Genomic DNA, 22949 nt, shown 5'->3' on the forward strand with positions numbered 1-22949 from the left:
ACATATATTGCAGCTTTACGTATACAAGTAACTTACTGCTATTTGTCTGCCATTACTGGACCTCACAAAAGTTCCCTAAACATTTTGATGTCCTAAAAGAAAATTTTTGACACCACAAAGGAAAAGTGATTGCTAGTTCACCATTCACATATTGTCACAGATTTCACAAAAAGGTATCATCATCGAACATCTATAAGGTCAATGGTGAGTTAACTAACTTCTATTGGAAGTTAAGGAGCCTGAACAGCTATTTTAAATGAAAAGCAAGATTAACAAAGTGTGCCAAAAATTTGAAAAAGGACAAAAGCAGACAAATTAATTCAGAGACCACCTAGAATAATCCATATAGATTCATAGAAAAAATCTTGTCAATAAAAAACACAGCACATAATTTTAGATTACTGTTGCCTTGATTTTTCGTTAGATTTTGTTTTTAATTGTTTTAATTTGTTATAATTTTAGATAGTGATGTTTTGGTGAATTACAGAGGGAAGCTGAAAGATCTCATTGTCAGTCTTTCTCAAAGATTAGAAATTGTTATAGAAAGTAAGTGTATATATGTTAGGACCTTCTTTTGACATGGAGTTGTCTCCCTTAAAGTTGATAGTTATCTGTCTGAGTAAGCAGGAAAGTAAGTGTATATATGTTAGGACCTTCTTTTGACATGGAGTTGTCTCCCTTAAAGTTGATAGTTATCTGTCTGAGTAAGCAGGAAAGTAGGAAAATAAGGTGTGGTATAATTGCCAATGAGACATCTTTTCACCAGAGATCACATGACATAAAAGTTGACAACTATTGGTGAGTGTACTGTTAGCCTTCAACAACGAACAAAACCAATATATATACTACTGTGAATTTATTTTCATGGGTAGCTATTTTCGTGGTTTAAGGAAAACTATCATTTTCGTTGATTTTTAATTTCGTGGTTTTGTCAAAGTCTGCATTAATTTCTCTAGAATATTTGTATTTCATTGAACATTGATATTCGTGATTGACCTGTACCCACAAAATCCACGAAAATTGGTATCCCATGAATAATAATGAATCCACAGTACACACTAATCAGAAGGCCCGTAATTGACACTAGTCTATGTTTTGTCACATTTTCATGTAAAATGACCATTAGTTGATATTCCCTTTGAAAGGCATACTTCAAAATATTAAAACTCTTTATCTTTCAGGTGCGATATTTTTATAGAATATAAGTTTCACAGAGTAAAATTGAAAAGTACATGTAGAAAATTAATGATTTGGTATAAATTTGCATACTTCTTTTATTGACAGGTTTCGATAGTACTTCCGATGACCCTTTAGAAACCTCACAGAAAGTTCGTCAGCTGGTATCCAGACTGGTTACTGAAAGTGTTGGTGAACAACTAGATCTGGTTTGTTTTCTCTTAAATATTTTGAATTAAAAAACAGACATACACAATCGTACAATTAAGTAATCAATAAATTCTGTAAAGATGGGTAACCCATGACAAACATACAAAAGTTTTTAAAAAGTACCCAACCCTTCTGCACACAAAAGAAAAAGAAAAGAGAGAAAAATATTTAAAAGGCAAACTATTAATAAAATGATAGACTAATTTGGGAAAATATGGAGTCTTTCGAAAGTACAAAGCTGGTCAACTGACCAAATTAACATCCATGTCATCGCACTAATGAATACAATATATTAACAACAACAGACACAATTGGTCCAGAAGGCTTGACTTGATACAGGTATAAAATGTGGTAGGGTTAAACTAGTTTTACAATTACAAAAAACATCTGCTTTTGTCTTTTCTAAACCATATATCAAAAAACTAAAACACAATAAAAAACAAAAATTTCATTCAAAATATCATTTAAATTTTGTTAATATTTGTTTATTCGGGTAATCATTTGCTCCGCTACACTTGTGCGTTTAAAATCATCTGTTGTCATCTATTGAACAAAAAGACTTGTATATTAAGTTCTGTCGGAGTATTGATGTATATTTTATGGCTCGTATTAAAGTGTCACGGGAAGAGAAATAGGTTAAAATTGCATAGATCGTTATTAAAATGGTCCTGATTTGAATACAGAGCAGACATATAAGAAAAAAGTGAAATGAAAAAATATATATATATATATATATTTAGTTGTGAATGAGATTTAAAGTGTAAATGCATATAAGTGCAAAGACAAATTTGATTTACAATGATAAAATTTATATGTCAACAGAAACATTTGAAAAAAGGTTGCATTGTTGGAAAATATAGACTAATTAATATATACAAAAGATGTTTATGTTAAAATTTAAATTGCCTCCTTAATTTTTAATGCTGCAATTTGATTTTGAAAGACTTCGCTAGTTTGAGTCAAGTAAATTTTCATATGACATCTTGACATATAAATTATAAATACATCTTTTGTTCGTTTTTATTGGATTTGGGAAATTCACCATAAATAATCTGTAACAAATGTGTTTTCTTTGAATTCTATAGAATATATGTATTATAAAACTTAAAATATGTCAGAAATAAATCAGGTTCATTTGAAAAATTAGAAAAAAATTACAAATTGGGTCATTTAACATAGCGTTATTGATGTGGACATATTAAGACTGGATTGTCAATAAAAAATATACCTTAAGATAGGATCTGTGGTAAAGCTAAGCAATAGGATACATTGAAATTGGGACATATTCTTTTAATTTCTTTCTGTTTAAGTGTCCATCTTTATTTCTCACATGAAGCTAGTTTAGCTCATTATTGAAGATCATGTTGCTTGCATCCACAACAATTAGACTACAGTGGAGTTAAGTTGTGTCATCTGCAAATAATATCACATATCCTTATTTGTATATTTATATGCTTCAAATATAGCTGGAAAAAACTGTCGATTAACAGTCTACCCCCCCCCCCCCCCCCAAAAAAAAAAAAAATATTTGAAATACATATATATAATTATGTAGAGGGGTTGTTTAGCAAAATTTTGAATTCATCGCCTTGGAAAATACATTGTCCTGACAAACAAAGAAAAAGTTCAAAATGTGAGTTGAAGTATTAGAACAATTTCGATTCTAGTTATAGATCTATACTTTTTATAAAGCAAATTTTTTAGGCATTCCACAAATTATTTCACAAGTTTGAAGATGATCATTTGATATTTTCAAGGACTATTGGTATCTTTTGATTAGTCAAACTATTTGTAGATTTAAATATCTGTATATTTACATTTGGAACCTTTACAATATGAAATTAGTTTTGATATATCATGATAGAAACTAGGTCTGTAGGGTATAGAAACAAAATCTTGTGAAAAATTGGGCCAAATTTTTTAATTGTCATACCTTGATCTGACAAGGATTACTGATGTGACGTATTTAAACATGAGAGTAGGTGAATCTGTTGACGTTTCTAGCACTGAGAGATTAATTAAATCTCTATTATAGTATCATACTATCCTACTCACTGATAAGAGATACAAATATATGGGGGGCTTTAGTACTTTAATAAATATGGTAGAGACATTGTTGTATTAATATTTATTTAATGGTACCAATTTTCCTGCACCAGATGCACATTTTGATATTGAATGTCTCTTCAGTGATGCTCAAGGCCAAAATATTTGAAAATTCAAAACTATGGAAAAAATAAAGAGCTTTTTAACCAAAGCAAATTGTGGCCGGGAAAAATATGTTTGTAACCTCTCAACCCTAATCTTGGCACAGTGGTGTAACTGCACAACATGGGAACAAACTAAAAAATGAATTGGATATGGCTTGACTCAGTTGATAGGGATTTTTATACCAACCACATAATATTTTGCAGCTTAATATGGACAAAAATTAATGAAAATTGCAAATTTATTGCTTTCTCATCCCTGATGTAAATTCTCTTTCTCAAGTTTCATGAATAAATTTATGAAATATTACATATTACATTTTAACATGTGTATGTAGTATATATTAAAACTAACTTCATGCAAGAATTTTAATATTTCTTGGTCCAGTGGACATTTTCTATGGAGCCTGGGTGTTCTTTGAACCTTATAATGATACCAGCTTATGTTCAAGTCTTACAGTTGAAAAGATAGTTCATGGATTAAAAAATCTCAAGTTTCTTTATCAATAGAATATGTTTGTCATCAGCATCCTAAATAAAATCTTGTTTACAAATTTGAATTTTGTGAATGAAACTTACTTCTAAAGAATACAATTTAACACTGTAGGAGAAGTTTCAATGACAAAATTAAATCACATGCTGGTTTCATTCAGTTTTTCAGAGTTTATTTTTGAAATGTTGTCAACTTGGGGGTAATTGATTTTAAACATTCTGAAAGGATACTAAAATGGTTTTGACATGCATATTTTTGAATTAATTTTATGTTTTGTTAAAGAAAAATATTAAATTTAATAACCACTATCATTATCATGATTATATCTGATTTAAAAATCGGAGTCATGGCCTTACACTCGGGAAAAGTATTAGAACAAAATATGAAATAAATATAAATACATTATATATAAATATGGGATCTATACACTATAGAAGTTTCAATAGTCAAATATAATCTCAAACTGTCATTCAAGATTTCCCAAGTATTTATTTTAAAAATGTATTGAACTTGGGGGTAATTGATTTTAAACATTTTTAAAAGATAGTAAAACAGTTTTGACATGCTAAATTTTATATTAATTTTGTATTTTGTTAAAGAAAAATTAATTATGACTGTCATTATTATAATAGCCAATTTAAACCCCTTATGTCAAGGCCTAATACACAGTCTGGGGGGAAATATTATAAAAATCATTTGAAATTAGTATAAAGGTACATGTAACATATCAAAACAGAATGCAACATTATACTGTGCAATACCTCATTCCGTTTAGTAGTTATAGCAAAGTCTAACTACAGAATCTTTAGCCTGTCAAAATTATCACATGACAGGTGGGCTCAATTCCAATCTTAACTGACTAGGATAGTCAGTTTTCCTACCTATGGTTGTCAGTTCTTGCTGGCTATTATGACTTCCCGAGTTCCTCTACAAATAAAAAATGACAGCCACAAAATAGTAAATAATGCTGAAAGTGTCATTAAACACCAATTAATCAACAATTTAGATAATTATTGTTAATTTTTTCAGGGTTCTGATGAAGCTGTTTCAGATCTCTCGTCATTATCAGAGGAATCATCAGATCCTGTTAAGTCTTTCGAAGATCAGCTGGCTCATGCTGTTGTTATTAAGGTTAGTATGGAATTCTGGGATACCTTGTGCTGTTGATAATAAGGTGAGTATTGACTCATGGGATAGCTCATGATGTGGTTACTAATGTTAGTATTGAATCATGGGATAGCTTATGCTTATAGCTTATGCTGTTGTTACTAAGGTTAGTATGGAATGCTAGGATAGCTCAAAATGTTGTTACTAAGGTTAGTATTGAATTATTGGATAGCTCATGCTGTTACTACTTAAGGTTAGTATGGAATCCTGGGATAGGTCATGCTATTGTTACTAAAGTTAGTATTGAATCATGGGATAGCACATGCTGTTGTTACTAAGGTTAGTATGGAATCCTGGGATAGCTCATGCTGTTGTTACTAAGGTTAGTATTGCATCCTGGGATAGCTCATGATGTTGTTACTAAGGTTATTATGGAATCCTGGGATAGCTCATGCTGTTGTAACGTAATGAGGTAGTTATTGAAGCCTGAGATAGCTCAATGTAAATAAATGATAATAAATAAGCTTTATTTAGAGTCTACAAGGTATACAAACAGAGACAAACATAAGCTCTAATGAGCTTTTAACCGATGTTTCTTATAACAGTTAAATGAACCCTTAGTTGATGATATTTTCAGGTAGGCCAAAAATAATATTGATTAGTTAGTATGATATGTCCAGTTTACAAAATAGACTGTTAAATGTTGCCTTGATCCTGTGTTAAATTAAACTTTTTAATTAAAAAAAAATCACAAAAAACATTAAGTGAGTTATGTCCGTTGTTTGTTTGTTTATTGGGTATTCTATACAAAGTATATACCAGCTAGAGAAATGGAAATGATAGCATCAGTAAATAATACAAATAGATCATGTTTTAAATTCAATTTAAAGGATTTCAAGATTTACATGTAGTTATTTAGAAAGCTCTCTTCAATTATGGGCACTTCAGCTTCGTCCAGCAATAAAAACTGGCCACCATGAAATAGCCCAAAAGCGGTGCTTAAAAGGGGTGTTAAAACACTAAAGATAAAAAAATCAATTATGGGTTGTTTTTTGGCCCCTAAAACTAAAAAAGGGATCCCTAATTACAGGGTCAATTACGGGAAGTGGCAAATAGCCTACTGCTTCATTGAATCTGTCATCTATAAATAAAAGTACAATGTGTATTGACATATATGTGATATGTCTCATTAAACCTTAAACTATTAAATGCCTAAAAACATATAATGATCAAAAAGGTTTAAATTTTCCTTTGTATTAAAGCTCTAATTAATCTGCATTAAAATAGTTCATTCATGATTTTGGAACTTGATAAACATATAAACATATTTAAGGTGAAAGTTTTTCTTTGTTGAATTGGTGTGAAAAAGTTTAGAAACTGAATGATTCACAAGGAATTATTGCAACCATATGGCAAGATTTTGAATTTGCTCTTGTGAATAGTAGAATTTCAAATCTCAACAGTGAATTTGGATATTCGTGAAGTGGCCAAAATGTGTTTACACTGTTTTATTGTGTGGCTTTCCAGCAGCTTGAAGGAACCAATGGTCACCAATTCCTTCATTCAGGTTGTAGTTTTATTCAAAATGTTTCTCTTTGTTCAAAATTTTTTGCAAATAATTTTCAGTAAAAGATTTTTTTTTTGAAATTTTGTTAGAATAAAAGTCATTTCTTTGTATATTTATATTTCTGAAATCATTAAAGTTCAAATCACAGTATGTCAAAATCTGCTGTATGTCACATTTTTGGGGCAATTAATATTTGGGGAGAAATGGTGCTTTTAAGGTGGTACCCAACACTTTCACTAAAATTAATTTGGCTCGTTTAATTTTCATAAAACTTTGACAAATTATTTACTTTGACCCTTTTACAAAAATATCAAAAAATCAAAAAATTTGAACCAAGCGTTTTATCAGAAAATTACACTGGTTATATAGCAGTTAGACAAACACTAATTTTGATCATTTTGAAGCTTTATATTGCCTTCACAAGGCAACGTAATTAAAACGTTTAGCTGATATTACAGAGTTATCTCCCTGTAGTGTTAGGTACCACCTTAACATGTTTATTTATTTGATTTCATTGATAATATTTCAAGTCAGTCTGTGGTTCTCTCTGGCCACAACTAAGCTTCACCCACCATTGAATAAAGACTGACTATAATGAAATAGCACAATAGTGTTGAAAGTGGTGTTAAACACCAATCAATCAATGATTTCAAGGCTAGAAGTTATGCTCATGGCCTTGTTTCTGATTTGTATTTTTTTTCCAAAATAAAGTATACTAATTCAAACCTTCAAGATGAAATGATTCAACATTTCAAAAATACTTTTTGTTGAATTCGCCATTTCAGAATCTAATGCATTCTGGGTTATATTTTCAAAAGCATATTGTACACCAAAACGTTGTGATGGGTTTAAAACGTTCTAAACAAAGGAAATTGAGCCAATAAAGTAATGTTATTTTCTTTTTGGTGTACAAAACAATGAGATTACCCATAATCCTTTAGATTCTGAAAAGGTGAATTGTACAATAGTAATCCATGTTAAACAGTATGGATCCCTATTCTTCACACAATGTGTATACAACTAATGTTTTGTTTACCTGAACATTTACCTTTGTTTACCTACAATAAGTGTGACAAACAAGAAGTTTTGTAGCAAATCAGAACAATGATCTTTATCCTTAAAAAGTTAAGAAGATTAACTTTATAAATTTGAAAGAATTTTGATATTTGGTAAACATCCGAATAGTAAAAAACAATAGGTGTTATACTTTCATAGAATATGTCATGGTGTGATATTTGGCTTATATTAGTGTTATTTTGGATAAATATATGTTTTATTTTTAAAAAGGAAATTTTATGTTTGTATTTGGTAAACATTTTTATTCATTTGTTTAATCAATGTTTACTTATGTTGAGACATTTTGCTCAAACCACTTTATTTTGAAACATTAATTGTATTTAGCATATGTCACTCTAAAAGTTCAAAGATTTTATTTAATTATCCATAGGATTAGGCTTTTTTAATTAAAGTATATTTTTACTAATGAGAGTAATTTTAACATGTGGAGGCATATTTTTTTTTTTTACTTTGGATTTGATATTTAGATTATTATTATTAATTGGAATTGTTTACTAATTGATTTGATATCATCATTCATCTTAATTGTTATTGTAATTTAATTATGAAAACCTTCCTTGGGTTTTAGCTATGCCTGTCAGAACATTCTAGCGATAGACTGACTCCCTGTTCTTGGTTCCAGCACATACGAGTTAGCTCCCCCTTATCTAACAGTGCTCTGGAAGTGGACCTTGGTGACAGATATGACAGTTGTTATCCATTCATTTGAGATTTTGTTTTTGCCATTTGATTAGGGACTTTCCTTTTTGAATTTTCCTCAGAGTTTAGTATTTTTGTGATTTTACTTTTTACAATAGAATATCATTACAATGTTCTATATTGGATTTTTTTATCAGGTGAGTTTTGACTTAGTTTTTTAGTTTATATGATGAGGTAAGTTTACTAAACTGATGACACATGATATGTCATAATATAAGAGAGAGAGATAAGAGATAAGAGAATTTTATTAATCTAATCAAGAACCCATAAAGGGCATCACATTTTACAACACAATATGATTGGAAAAAGCAAAACAGAAAACAAATACCATACTATAACGTTATGGACAGGATCAGAGCCTAACACAACATGTGTTTTATATAACTATTATATTAAATCTTATAACAATAAAATATTATATTATTTCATATATTTTGTTTACATCTGGATCTTATTTCTAAACCTTTAATAATGTAATGTAATATATCATTCACTTTTAAAACATGTTATTATAAAAAAATTTAATATTTTTGCAAAACAAATGAAATATTTCTTTGTTAGCTATTTTATCATTTAATTTTAGTGAGAAAAATTGAAAAAAAAACAAGCTTAAAGATGTTATCTCATTAATTATCAAAACTGATCTTAAAAATCAAGCCCCACACATTTTGAGAAAACAAATAATAAAATATGGATGAAAACTTGACAGGCCAAGGGAAATAACTCTTAAGTATTTTAACAGTTAAATTTTCTGAGCTCATTTTCTTGTTCACTGTAAGGGAGGTAACTCAGGTTAATAAATTTTGAAACTTATTATTTTAGGTGCTAGAAAATCACAGAAGAGATCATCATCTGGACTTTTGTCTTGATGAGTTGGATGGTCGTAAAGATGAAGTTGACCAGGCACGTAACTCTTCAATGTCGGAGGAGAAAAGTGACAATGAACGACAATTTGATAGTGAATCGATGCCTAGTGATAATGAAAAATGTGATACTGTTCATAGTAATTCCACTGCCAAAAGTCATGTGACAAACAATGGCAAAGGTCATGTGACTAATAATGTGAATCAAAAAATAACTCTGCAAGATAGTTCAATGCAGTGTGAACCTTATGAAAACCAAAAAGAAAGCAGTTTTCGAGAAAGGCCAAAATCAGTAAATGAAATGGTTCAATGTGAATTGTATGAAAACCAAAAAGACACTATATTAAGAGAAAGACCAAAATCTGTGAATGAAATGGTGCAATGTGAATTGTATGAAAGCCAAAAAGACAGAAGAAAGCCAGAAAGGCCAAATTCTGCGAATGAAACTGTTCAATGTGATATACGAAGTGATGTAGATAGCCTAGGACATAGTGATGTAGAAAATGATTTATGTGAATCAGAACAAATAGAAAAATGTGAATCCGTAAAAAGTTTCAGTAGTTCTAGTACAAATGTTGAAAATGAATTTGAAAAATTACGCAGTTTTGCAATGGACTTGTCCTCGAGAAGCCAACCTCAGGTTCGTCAGGTCGAGGAGTATTTAGATGAATTACCGATGGAGGTAGAGAAAGTTGATAGAACAGAAGGACAACAAGAATTTTCTTCAAGATATGACACTTATGATCGTGTACATGACGATACTCGGATTTCACTGCCAAGTCTTGATGATTACGATTACGACTATGGGACAAGTGAAGTTGATCCAGATTTATTATCAATGAATCTTGCTCCTATTATTGAGGAGGATGAAGAGGGGGCTGAAGATGAGGATGACGACCTTGATGATCAAGAAAAAGAAAATAAAGGTCAAGGACAAAATTGGAAGGGCAACTGGATATTTAAAAGTCCAGCTGGAATCACTCCTTACAAAAATGTTGGTCAGACAAAAAAAGTGGAAGGACTTTCCCAAGTGTATATGACCATTCCTCAACCTAAAGAATATATGTCACCAAAAGTAGGTCAAAGGTAAGTTCAAATAATAGTGACTTCAGTGACCTAAAGAACACACACAGCTATTCAGTTAAAATTCTATCTCTGTTGTGTTGTTGAGTAAAAATTGTTGGTTATTCACAGTTAAATTCATCTGTTTTTAATAAATAGTATTTAACAGGGTTAAAAATCAGTTTTAGACCTCATGAAATATGACTTGAATTTCTGCTTACATGCTGAAAATATTTAGGTACAGCAGGGTAGATGAATATTTTTTGTTTTTCACAGGTTTAAGGGAAACTCTGCATTTATCAACTGGTGGCCTTGGACTGTTGTCTGCTCTTTGGTCAGTTTGTTGTCTCTTTGATACATTTGATACATTTCCATTCTCCATTTTATCATGTTTATTGATAAACCAAAAACTTAGTAGGATATGAAGGCTTATACTTTTTTGTTATACTTTAAACTCAGCAACAGAAAGGTGATTTTATCAGAATTTTCTTGTATGTACTCTATGGTTGACAAATCCATTATGTTCTACAACTTATCATGCTTACCAAGTCTAGGAAAATTTGGAATATAATTTTGTATAATCAACCAATCATATGTCAGCATAGTCTATACTAAATTCAAAAAGGTCAAATGCAAAATGTAAAAAGATCTGGTATATATGATGGTGGACAAAGAGTCCTTAAACTATCATATAACTATTCCAGTCTGGGACAAATTTTGAATCCATTTAAGATAAAAAATTAAAAAAAATAAAAAGATGAAGTACATGTATAATGACTGTCAATGAGACAATTCTAAAAAACAGACTGAATGATGTCAGTGTTCTCCCCAGGCCGTTTTAGCGCCGCGATGTTCATCGCTATTTGAATTCACCGCGGTGGTATTTGGGCAGACCGCAGCGCTATCCAATCAAAAAGCAGCGCTATTGTTTTTGAATTTCAAACTTCCGGTATTTTGTACACATTCCGATCACGTGATCGACTGGTTTATTTATCCGAGAGATCGTTAATTCACCCAACGATGTCAAATATCGTAGGGGCCAGTTCAATAAATGATCAAAATGGCGCCATTTGCAAAACTTTTACTGCCAAATAAACCTTTCCTTCCTCGAGTTTTTCGCTTTAAAAAAATGCCGAAACTTATGAAAGGAATGGACAGTGCTAACAGAGACATATAATACATGTCTCGGGTGCTGAAAAGTTCATTTCTAAATGATACAAGGGAAGTTTTACCCCCTTCTCTGACAACGTGGTCTCGACCATTTTTTGAACCATCTACGATTATATCATTACTTTTTTTGCGTTTACAACCGAACTGTCGAACCTGTATTGCTTGATGGAAGCATCCCTGTTATCAAGGGATTCATTATAAGCCCGTATTTTACGATTACTTGTCCATCCATGGCTCTTTTTCAAATGGGTAAGGGAATAAAACAAAACGAAAATTTTGTGTAAATATATATAAAATATCGATATTTGTCAACCAATCATCAATATATATTAATTAAATATTGCTTTAAATTTAATGTAAACAGAGGATGGCTTGGATAAGGAATAGTATTTAATGCTAAAAAGGCCACAACTGTAAACAGGAAGTTATGTCAGCCAGTAAGGGAGATAATTTGGGAGGGAAAGACCTAAAAGAAGTATTGTCAAATCTTGACAAACTTATCTGGTGGCAAGTATTCAAATGTTTATAAAATTATCAAACACCACCTCTAAAGGTGGTAGTTGATTCAATTGGCATAATGTATTTGATTGGTAATTCACCTTTGAAATAAAAAATCTCTTTAAAATATTTTTATAGGATTTCTTTCATATTCATAATTGGAATATTATAGCCTTTTTTTAAGCAAGTCTTTGATAACATTTGAATATTATTGAAAGGGCAATTTCATTTCTTCCTTTGAAATACTATACTCATTTTTATTAAAAAATTGTATTTTGCTAGAAATGTTAATAAAAGTAAATGTAAAAAATACCAATCTTGTCATTGAAAACTTTCTCACAGAAGCTGACAATGACTTTATTCTTGGTCCTACATGTTCTGCAACATCACCTGTTAGTGATAAGAAATCTTCACATAGGCAGTCTGGTATAGACCCACCATGGAAAAGACTTCTCCTTGGGTTTTATAGACAGATAATATGAGGATTATATGAATTTACAATGGAGAAAAAATTTCTTCTATCATCATGATCATGTCAATATCCAGACAATAACATTAGCAAACAAAGGGGTAACTTCCATGAGCATGATGAGGACATCATTACAAGAGAAAACATCAATAGCATAATATAAGAAAAACACATAACAAATCAATTACAAACCAACCGCGCGCTGCGACAAAGTTACTGAGAATTGTCGAAAATCACGCGCTTACCACAGCGCTATCCAAAAATCCTGGGGAGAACACTGGATGTAAAGGTTTATCAGGGATGTCTAAACAAAGTTCTCAAATTGACAAAAAAACGTTTAGAAAAGACATAACTTTCACCCACTGAAAGGTTATAGATTTTGGACAGGTGCTCTAAAAAACAATTCCCTGATAAACCACCTTGTTAAACATATTCAAGGGTATACACAGAAATGTGAGGAATGAATTATGTAAGAATGATTCAAGTATTTACATTAGGTACATTATAACTTGTAGTTACCACACGATGTAAGGAATTTTTTTGCATGTAATCAGTAACAGGGTTAACAACAAAGTCATTTGACGAACTTGAGACATTTTTACCGAATGTTTTACCTTTAAAATCTAACATAAAAGTGTCAACATGTAATTTGACAAGTAGAGGTTATTTTCAATACTTGCATTGAGTTTTATTGAATTACAAGAGTTCTTAAACTTTTTGTTTTGAAATCTGATATAAACAAAAGTTTTGACATGTGAAAGATGATACCATATTTTGGGACTTGTTCGAAAATGATATTTGATTGAAATTCATGATCTGATATATCTACTAACTAATGGACATTTGTTTCTGGTGAAAATGTGTGTATACTGTTATATAGCGTCATTTTTTAACAGGTTGGAAGATAAACCTAAGGGGTAAGATTTTTTTAGTTGAATGCCAAATTTTTTGAAAAATAAAGCATTTTGTGTGGCTATGACTTTAAAAAAAAAAATTTCTAGATAAAAATTTAGAATTTGTTATTGAAAATATTTTACATATTATTGATAATTAATCATTTTTTATCATAAAAATTTTCCCTTCCTGGTACCAAAATGATGGTAAACTAGATTTTATATTGGTGTTTGGATAATTTTTTGATTTATTTGAAAGCTAGATTTACTAATAAATATGCTGGTAATTTAATGTAGATCTATTAGTATTTTAAAGTTTTAACTAACATTTGGGTTAAAAATTACCACTCAGCGTTTTGTTAAGGTAGATTATTTTTCAAAAATTTTCAAAATTTTGATGATAATTATATCAAAATAGAACCAAAAGATACAACCTCTCATCCAATAACATAATGTTTTACAGTACAATCAACTCCAAATAACACAGTGTTCCTCTTTACCTACAAGCACTGATTTCCCAAATAGTAGTTATTTATATGAGCTAGTTCAGCAAATTCACAATTATTTTAATATTTTGCATTATTTTGTAACTGAAAATTATATTTTGAAAACATAAGGAACAAAATGTGGAACACAAGTAAAACTTGTAATCCTCTCAAAGGATTTGAAAATATGTATTTTCTGGTATAGATTTGAATACAACATGATCAATGGGAAATAATTCAAGGAGATTTAAATTGTTTTATTACATTGGTTGCAATGAATTACATTGATTTCCCAGTTAAATAAAAACCAATAATTTCACATGTGAAATAAACGTGGTTATTTCACTCTCTGACGTCATACAACAATAGGCATTGTCAAGACGTCGATAACGGCAGACCAAAACAAATTGTAAATGCGTCGAAAAAAAGATATAGTTCCTTACATGTTTTACATTAATTTCTTTTAAAAAAAACCATTTGCCAATGTAATAAAAAGAATAACTAATTAAAGAATTTAAATATTGAAAAATATTCAACTCGTGACCGAACAACACTGATAATTAACTCATGCGCTACGCGCATTCATGAATTAATGTGTTGTTCGGTCACTCGTTGAATATTTTTCTCTATTTGAATTCTTCAATTAGTTATTCTATAATTAAGATTCAAAAGCATGAAGTATTACCTATATCAATCATAACATCATGCACATATTTTGTTCCCTCCAAACCTTTTTTCTATTTTACCTGGCGATTTTTGGATTCTAAAGATGTGAGTGTCACTTGGGGGAGCTGGTCCAATTTGAATTAAAAAACGTTTAAAATATTGATGCAAAAAAAAACAAAAAAAAACACTTTGAATAAATTGATAAAGATGTCCATTTTTTGTATTGTTTGTTTTGGACTGCTATATTACATGTACATGTGGACAAATGTATTGACAAAGGTTATTGTTCATTTTGTTGTGCTGTTTAAAGGTAGATGCATCAACACATACATTACATGCATGATCTGTAAGAAACTTGAAACAAATATAATGGGCTTTTTTTTTTAACAACATTAGAATAAGATATAGAATTTAAACTCTATACATCTGTATGGAACTTGAGACATGACGATCAACTTTTACATTACAACAACTTGTTAGATAAAGGATTATATAATTTAGTAGTATGTATTTTACATATAAAGTAAACATTGTAAAAACTCTTATCAAAGCCTTTATTTGTTTGCATTCTAGGCACAAAGTTTTGTTGCTTACCTTTATAAAGATTTGACCTCATTTTGACCTGAATTATAAGCCTTTTTTAGCAATAAACTTATTCTCAAGTGTTTATGTTATTTACGTGTTTAAATTGCATTCAAATTTTGGATCTAAAATGGAGTTCATCTTGTCAATTTTAGCGATTTTTGTTGTATATTTTATTCAAAGACTCATCCGCAGGTACTGTTTTTTTTCTTTCTTTTTGATGACTTTTAGTAATTGCATTCTAATCAGTGACACTTTGTTTAATTCTTATTATTTTGCCGTACTTTTAGAATTTTGACTTGATGAGTTTGGATAGGATGTTATTTCAGCATCACCAGGGTCAAATCACTCTAGGAATATGATCTCATATTTTATGAATGTTTGACATTTAATTTTTATGTGACAACTAGTACATTGTCTTTCAAAATTTTGCTAGACCTATTTTTTTTTTTTTACTTTATTTTGGTTTTAAGTCCAGCATTACTAGAGCCAGTTCACTCAGAGAAGGTTTTGCATGTTTAACATTGACATTTTTGTTAAACCAAAAAAATATTGTAAAAATGTTTCAAAATAATTTCAACTTGTTATTTTTGTTTTCAGAGATGTTGATCAAATGTCTGATTTATCAGATGCGGAAAGTAACCTTAGCGATGAAGAATCCTCATTTTATGCAAATACCTCTGCAGAAATTTCAAGAATTAGTAAGAAACATGGAAAGAACAGAATGCGATCATCTTCAGTACAGACAGATGAATCTGATGTGGATGATGTCAGAGAACGGTCTTCATCCATGTCAAAATCTCATATTGAAAGTAGTGCGGATGAAAGTGTCTCATCAAAAAAGAAAAAGTTGTTAGAGGAATATGTGCCAGCAGATGGCGAAGATCCAAAATTTGAAATCCCACCAGAAAGTTTGGAGGTCCCTGAAGGGGAACCTGCCAAGTTTTCATTGCGTTTTGCAGGCACAGAACCAATAAGTGAGTTATTTGTACTTTAAGAGCAGCAAAGCCCCCGAGTGAATACAATAATGGGGAGAGAACTCCAATTTGCATGAAGCTTATATTTGTTTGATTTTATAATCAGGCTTTGTACATCTTTCTTATTCAGTTTTTTTTTATTTAAATGTGTTTTTGATTTCTAGCTGTAGTTGTTTTATACTGACTTTTTATAAGTGAGACTCATGCTGAGTTTTCAGTCAAATGAGAGTCGACTGTTCATGTGATTCAGTGAAAAATTTAAATTATTTGCAATACATGTACACTGATTTGACAACAAATACATCATTCTAAAAATTCATATATATACAAATTTATGAAGTACAGTAATTATGTATTATTTCAACTTATCTTTTATAGATGTGTTTTGGTATAAAGTTGAGGAAGATCTGGTAGAGTTAATGGATTCTGAACAATACACCACCAGTCGTGATGGCAACCATTGTTATCTTACAATCTACAATCCTGTGAAAGCTGATGGAGGACAATACATGGCTATAGCTATCAATGAGAAAGGACAATGTTGCCAGTATATGATTCTGTCAATCAAAAGTAAGTTCTAACTTTAGAAAATTCTGTGATTTCTGCATAGGTCCTAAAAACATAATTCTCTGGTGATCCATGAAATTAAGGGCACCTGTCATTGGAAGTTGCCTGTTTAAACATGTTTGAGGGTAACAGTACAACACAAGAACAAACTATAGAAATAAGTTTTAAAAACAGGTTATCAAAAACATAGACCAGAAGTGGCAGGGTATTTATAAATTCCCACCACAAAAAAGACACAAAGTTGTTTATATATTGCATTCATGTGAAGTTTAACAGAGTCCAAAAGCCGAAATATAACAAAAAGGAAAATAAAAGATATATGAATGTTGGACATAAAATGTCTTTATGAAAGCATTACATATTTGAAATAAGATCAAGGACATAAAGAAAAAGGGATTTTTATTCGACATATGACAACAATCATGTTTCTCCCTTTCAGAAAATAAGCAAGAATTGAAGAAGCCAGAGTTCTTAAAAGAAATACAAGATGTTGATGCCACTGAAGGTCAAACAGTCAAGTTCAGGTGTAAGGTCAAAGGTTATCCACAACCTAGAATATGTTGGTATAAGGATGGGAAGCTTCTGGCAAATGATGATTGTTATAAGATAGGTAAGCTTTTTACTTTTATTTTATTATAGACCAAATCTTGAAGAGGGCATTATATTGTAATCGCTTTGTCCCCAAGTTTGTCTGTTTGTCCATCCATAACAGAGGGGGGATAGTGTAGGACCTTTATCGGGACTCCGGGATCGGGTGTTTTAAAGCTCAGGATTTCGGGATTGACCCTTTTGGGATCCGGGAATTCTTTTTCGAATTTCTGGACCTCTGGATTTCGTATTTTTATGCCCGGGATTTCGGGATTTCGTGTTTTTAAGCCCGGGATTTCGGGACCAGTACCCCTCCTATCCCCCCTCATAACATTTTTATTCATTACACTTTTCTCAGAAAGCGCTTAGCCGAATGACTTTATTTTTGTTTGGCAGCTTGATAATGATGTAAAAGTAAAGTATTTATGCATTTTAGATCTGTTTCCACTTTACTGATACTTGAAATTTTTCTATATGCTGAATGAATTTGTTTTTAATTTTCCCCTTTTTCTCAGACACTGATATGACATATTGTAAAAAGATTTTTTGTTTTAAATTTTCAAAACAATTCAATAATTTGTTGACATTTTCCAATCTAATGTTTCTATCATGTTATCATATGATTGATGACCAGGATTCATTCGCCTCCATAAATGTTTAACATGTCAAAATTAAAAATTAAATAAAGAGGTACTATATGGGAAAAAGATTATAATATTGGAAAAATTTAGTTATTTCAAATGTTTTGCTTTGAAAAGTTCAAATAAAAAATATGGGTTTATTTAAGTTAATAAAGAGCAAGTTGAAAGGCACTATACTGCATTAAATTTGCGCTTTGAAAATTTTGCACAGTCAGCTAAATGCCAAAGTCGGAAAAGTGTCTCTTTCATCGTGTGCTGTCCAGGAGCTGAATTTACCTCACAGGGAATTATGAAATAGCATTTTTTCCCACAAACTATGGCATCACATCCAAAACACAATCTTTAAGAATTTCTGATCATCCAGCTTCAAGTAATATATAATCTCATTACTATAGTAGTGATAAAAACACTGGCCCAGAACACTGCCTTTGTAGGCATTGACATGATATTAAATAAAGGGCTTAAAACTTAGCTCTGCAAATGGTGTTTCTGTTCATCATAGTTAAATGCTTAAAGCCCTGGCAGAGAACACTTATAGGCCTAGACACCATATAAAATATAAGGGTAAAACATTTCACTCCTCCAATGATCTGTCCGTCATTGTATTTTCCTATATATGGACCCCAGATTATGTCATTCTCTGCTCATTAATTTAGAATACACACAAGGCCATGGGATATATTTGTCAGGATTTTCTCATCTATTTCAAATCTTTTCTGTCATGGAATGTAAACTCCTATACAGTTTTGATTATAAAAATATTTATTTTTCTAAATGTTTGTTTTGTTGTGACATCAGATTAGTTTAAATCTTGTTACATATGACAGCTGTTAGGACATTTTTCACAAGGTATTAATAGTTTTATAGTATACATTCTGGTTAATGATTTAGATTATGAGGTTCTGACCATGTACATTCTAGTTAATGTTTTGCAGGTTAATTTTGACAGTGTACATTTTAGTGAATGATTTACAGGGTGTGACTCCTTTGGTTTTGTTGAAAAGAAAAAAAATCTGTTTTATTCACAGAAGACTGTTTTCGTATGAGCAAAATTAAAGATTAGATTTGTTGTTTGGCTGTCAAATTTAGGAAACCGTGATTTCATTTTGCCTCAATGAATGATGATTTATGATTTGACATTTTTCTCAGGGGATTAATGGATTTACATTGTACATTCAGATTAATAAATTGTAAGTTTTGACTGTGTACATTCTAGTTGACGATTTGAAGGTTTTTATCTTTACGTTTTAGTTAATGATTTGCATTTAGCTTTTAAGACATTTTAATATGGCAATATAAAGATTAGATTTGTTCTATTTGCAGAAAAGTTTGGAAACCGTGATTATATTTTGACGATAGATTTTGCCTCAATGAATGATGATGCAGAATACACTGTTGTGGCCAAAAACATCGCAGGAGAAACTAAGTCTGTGGCGCAACTGATTGTTGATACAGGTAAGGGTGCAGCATGTTATGAAACTGTTTTTTTTTTCTCAAAATATATGTATAGAAATGTTTGAAATATAAAAAAAGATGTGGTAAGATTGCAAATGAGACGACTCTCCACAAGAGCAAATATCACTCATACAGGTCACAGTACAGCCTTCAACAATGAGCAAAAGCCCATATTACATAGTTGGCCTTCAACAATTATCAAAGCCCATACCACATAGTCAGCTATGAAAGACCCTAAAATGACAAATGAAAAACAATTCAAACACGAAAACTAACAGCCTAATTTATTTTACCAATTATTCTTCACATTCACCATGTTTTTTAGAACAAATTTTGTAGCATTTGTACATATGTTGCTTTCATCTCAAAATATACTGACCTTTATGACAGATGAAGTCAAACCTAGCCAACCTGTCAGACTACCAACATCATCACAGCGTAAAGATGACCAACAACTGACCAATCTAAACAGGAAGTTATATGAGACAAAAACAGACGTCACTGATGCTGCAGAGGACTTACTCAATACCGCCAATGAAGTAAGATTTTATAGAATTCTGTTTTAAGATTACATAGAATCTGTACCATATATAATACAAACAAAAACCATTCATACTTTTAAATAAACTACATAATTGAGATTCATTTATTTATGTAAACCAAGAAAAGGTGGGAAAAGACAAAAATGTGAAATAAACTATGAAACATAGAACATGTATTCCATTCTCAATTTTATAATAAAATAAAATGATGCACAATTTTTTTTAAAACTATTTTAGATAAATATGTTGATAAATGAATTATCTTGGTTTAGCTAGTTTTGAAAATAAGTCAGTACTATATTCTTATATATTCTATTCTTTACATACAATTATAATTCATAAAATATATAATATGAAATTATTTTCCTATAAATATATAGAACCACTATACATATATATTACTGTGAAAGTACTTTTATTCGTGGGGTACCAATTTTCGTGGTTTTCGTGGATGACTTTAAACGAAATAAAACAACCATTGTCCAAATCAAGACATGGAGAGATCCCAATCGGTAGGTTTGACCACTGATATGATCTAGAGAATATATTGAATAACGCCAAATCTGAGAATACTTTAATAGCAGTCACAGAACTACAACAGCATGCAGGATTATACCCATTTAATCTTTAATCACCTATAGTCCGGCCGATTGGTGTAGATATAGAGAAGAATTGCTCACTTGATGAGGAAAGCATGAAACTTTGCACAGTAGTTCTTGGTAGTATACCATTTGATTTTAGCTATGGACCCATTCAGAAAAATCTAATATGGCTGCCATTTTCAAGATGGCGGAAAATCGTTATAAATATCAAGATTGTCCGCAAGGTATTTTAAATAATTTCGAAAATTAAAGTAATGATCCTTAAAAAATGGTCCTCAAGTTCTTGAATTTGTTATCAATTAATTTTTAAATATAAATAAAATAGTTTGGTTATTTCTAGAACGCATACATTTGCAAATATGGCTGCATATATACAAAAAAAAACAAATAATGAAAATCAAATTAATAATCAATATGTAAGATGTTATTGTAAATGTTCTTTCATCGATTTCAGTTTTAATGGTTGGAATGAAATAGGTTGTAGTGAGTCGATTGAACATTGATATATAGGTCGGTTAAATGTGGTGGCATATTAGGTAACTTATCTGAACTTTTAGGCAGTGCCGAGGGCATCTTGTCTAGTGTCTCGTCAATGCCACATCTTACGTCAGTTATCAAGTTTCATCTGTCGTGCCCACTATATCGTCAAATTATTCTATGAAACCAATATCTATAGGTGTAGCTTTCTTCAGGCGGATGCGACAATTGCCATCATTTCAAATGAATAAGGGACAACAATTTTTTTTTCAACTAGTCAGCGGGGATTGTTATTAGACGAACTCCTGGTTAGCACTTTTATTAGTTTTACTGAATGATAATAGTCATTTCAGAGTTTGGCGGAACTGTGATTGTTTGTTTCATGCAAACTTGCTGAGTTGAAATATCACCTCCACTATTAACAAATGCCGCATGTTTCACTTTGTTGTTGATGGTAAGTGTGGGAGTACTCAGACTTATCACTGCGCCCAGTGTGTCCAAAATATCTAGCCCAAGTATATCATTGTCTGTTAAGGGCGCTTTGCATACATCCCATTTTATGTTTTTTTCTATCAATGTCGAGAGAGGTTGTTCTTTTAAATCTTCCCAGTAACCAGCTGTTCAACCAAATCTCGTTACGGTCTCCATATCTTCAATGTCTAAGAAAAAATTCTCATTCAGTAATGTTATCGTTGCAACAGTGTCCACATTTATGCTCACATTCTGGTCACATATAATATCTCGTATTGCTAGGCTATTTATAATGGTTAGTCTTGATGACAATATCGGAAGAAGACGTGGGCCTTTGTTCGGTTTTGTCATGAGGTGATATTTCATGGCAAATAGACTTTGGAATCGAGCGTTGGCCTACTGGTCCGACCCGTTGTTGTTTAAAGACTCCGTTGTTGGGTTAAAGGTGGCTGTTGCCTGAAATAACTGAGATTTCTGGAGTTTTTCCGTGGAGATGCTAACCGTTGTCCTTATGGACTATATCATCTGGTTTGGTATGGTTGTTTCTGGTCGATATGCATTACACTTGAATTTATCTGGCGATCTACTGCGATTATATGGATATGGGCTCTTCAACTTGTCTCAATTTATCAGATGATCTTCCTTTGATATGGTAATCCTCCACTATTATATTGATCAGAAGGCCCAAGGTTATATTGATCGGCCAATCCACTGTTACGCTGATTAGTTGAAAGCATAACACCAGCTAGTTTTGTGACAATTTGAGTGAGGTTACGAACCATTTTCCAAAGCACTGCTCATATTCCCTTTATCGGTCGGGGATACTACTCCATCAGCAGAGAAGACTTGCCGATGGGCATAATTGACTGTTTTTGGTCCATATATTGCTATCTGATTGGATATTGAGGTTTTCAATTGTTTAAACGCCTTGTTCATCGTTTCTACGTTCCTCTCTATTACATGCCTTGCAGAATCTTTATCTTTAGAAGCAATGCTTTGGTTCCAACCTGGTCTGAATGTTTTTTCTTTTATAAATCAATTTTAATTTCAATGCTATGGGAAAAAACAGCTCGAATCCGGTTCTTTGCACCAGAATGTTCTTGCCATCGTGTATATTCTCTATCCAAAGAGGAGTCTGAAGAAGAGCTGATGCCACTCTCCATTAGTTTCCTTTGCCCTTTCCTGGATTGGTCAGTGGAGTCAGCTTACTGTAACGTTGTGGCAAGCCTGTTAGAGCTCCAGAAGCTGATGATGTTGTCATAATTGGAGTAATAAATGTGGGAGGAGGAGGATTTGTCATTGACTCGACAGGGATAATACCGTTAGTAGGCACTGCAGTCAGCATGGAAGAAACTTGATAGATCAACTTGCAGCCAATTGTTTCTGTAATGGTGTTCAGCTCTGA

At 31.4% G+C, this 22949-nt stretch overlaps 1 protein-coding gene across 11 annotated transcripts in view; it reads left to right on the forward strand.

The window, feature by feature from the left end:
* The window catches only part of LOC143057986 (uncharacterized), a 113635-nt gene that overhangs the window by 77734 nt on the left and 12952 nt on the right, over nucleotides 1–22949 (forward strand). For all 11 annotated transcript variants that reach the window (XM_076231444.1, XM_076231441.1, XM_076231442.1 and 8 more), the window contains 9 exons: nucleotides 463–546; nucleotides 1285–1385; nucleotides 5116–5217; nucleotides 9359–10485; nucleotides 15825–16201; nucleotides 16580–16771; nucleotides 17208–17378; nucleotides 19321–19452; nucleotides 19843–19991. In XM_076231444.1, coding sequence (XP_076087559.1) covers nucleotides 463–546; nucleotides 1285–1385; nucleotides 5116–5217; nucleotides 9359–10485; nucleotides 15825–16201; nucleotides 16580–16771; nucleotides 17208–17378; nucleotides 19321–19452; nucleotides 19843–19991 — 2435 coding nt within the window. The remainder of the gene's footprint in view (nucleotides 1–462; nucleotides 547–1284; nucleotides 1386–5115; nucleotides 5218–9358; nucleotides 10486–15824; nucleotides 16202–16579; nucleotides 16772–17207; nucleotides 17379–19320; nucleotides 19453–19842; nucleotides 19992–22949) is intronic.

The sequence above is a fragment of the Mytilus galloprovincialis genome, chromosome 14, assembly GCF_965363235.1.
Source record: "Mytilus galloprovincialis chromosome 14, xbMytGall1.hap1.1, whole genome shotgun sequence".
In the NCBI taxonomy this organism is placed as follows: Eukaryota; Metazoa; Mollusca; class Bivalvia; order Mytilida; family Mytilidae; genus Mytilus; species Mytilus galloprovincialis.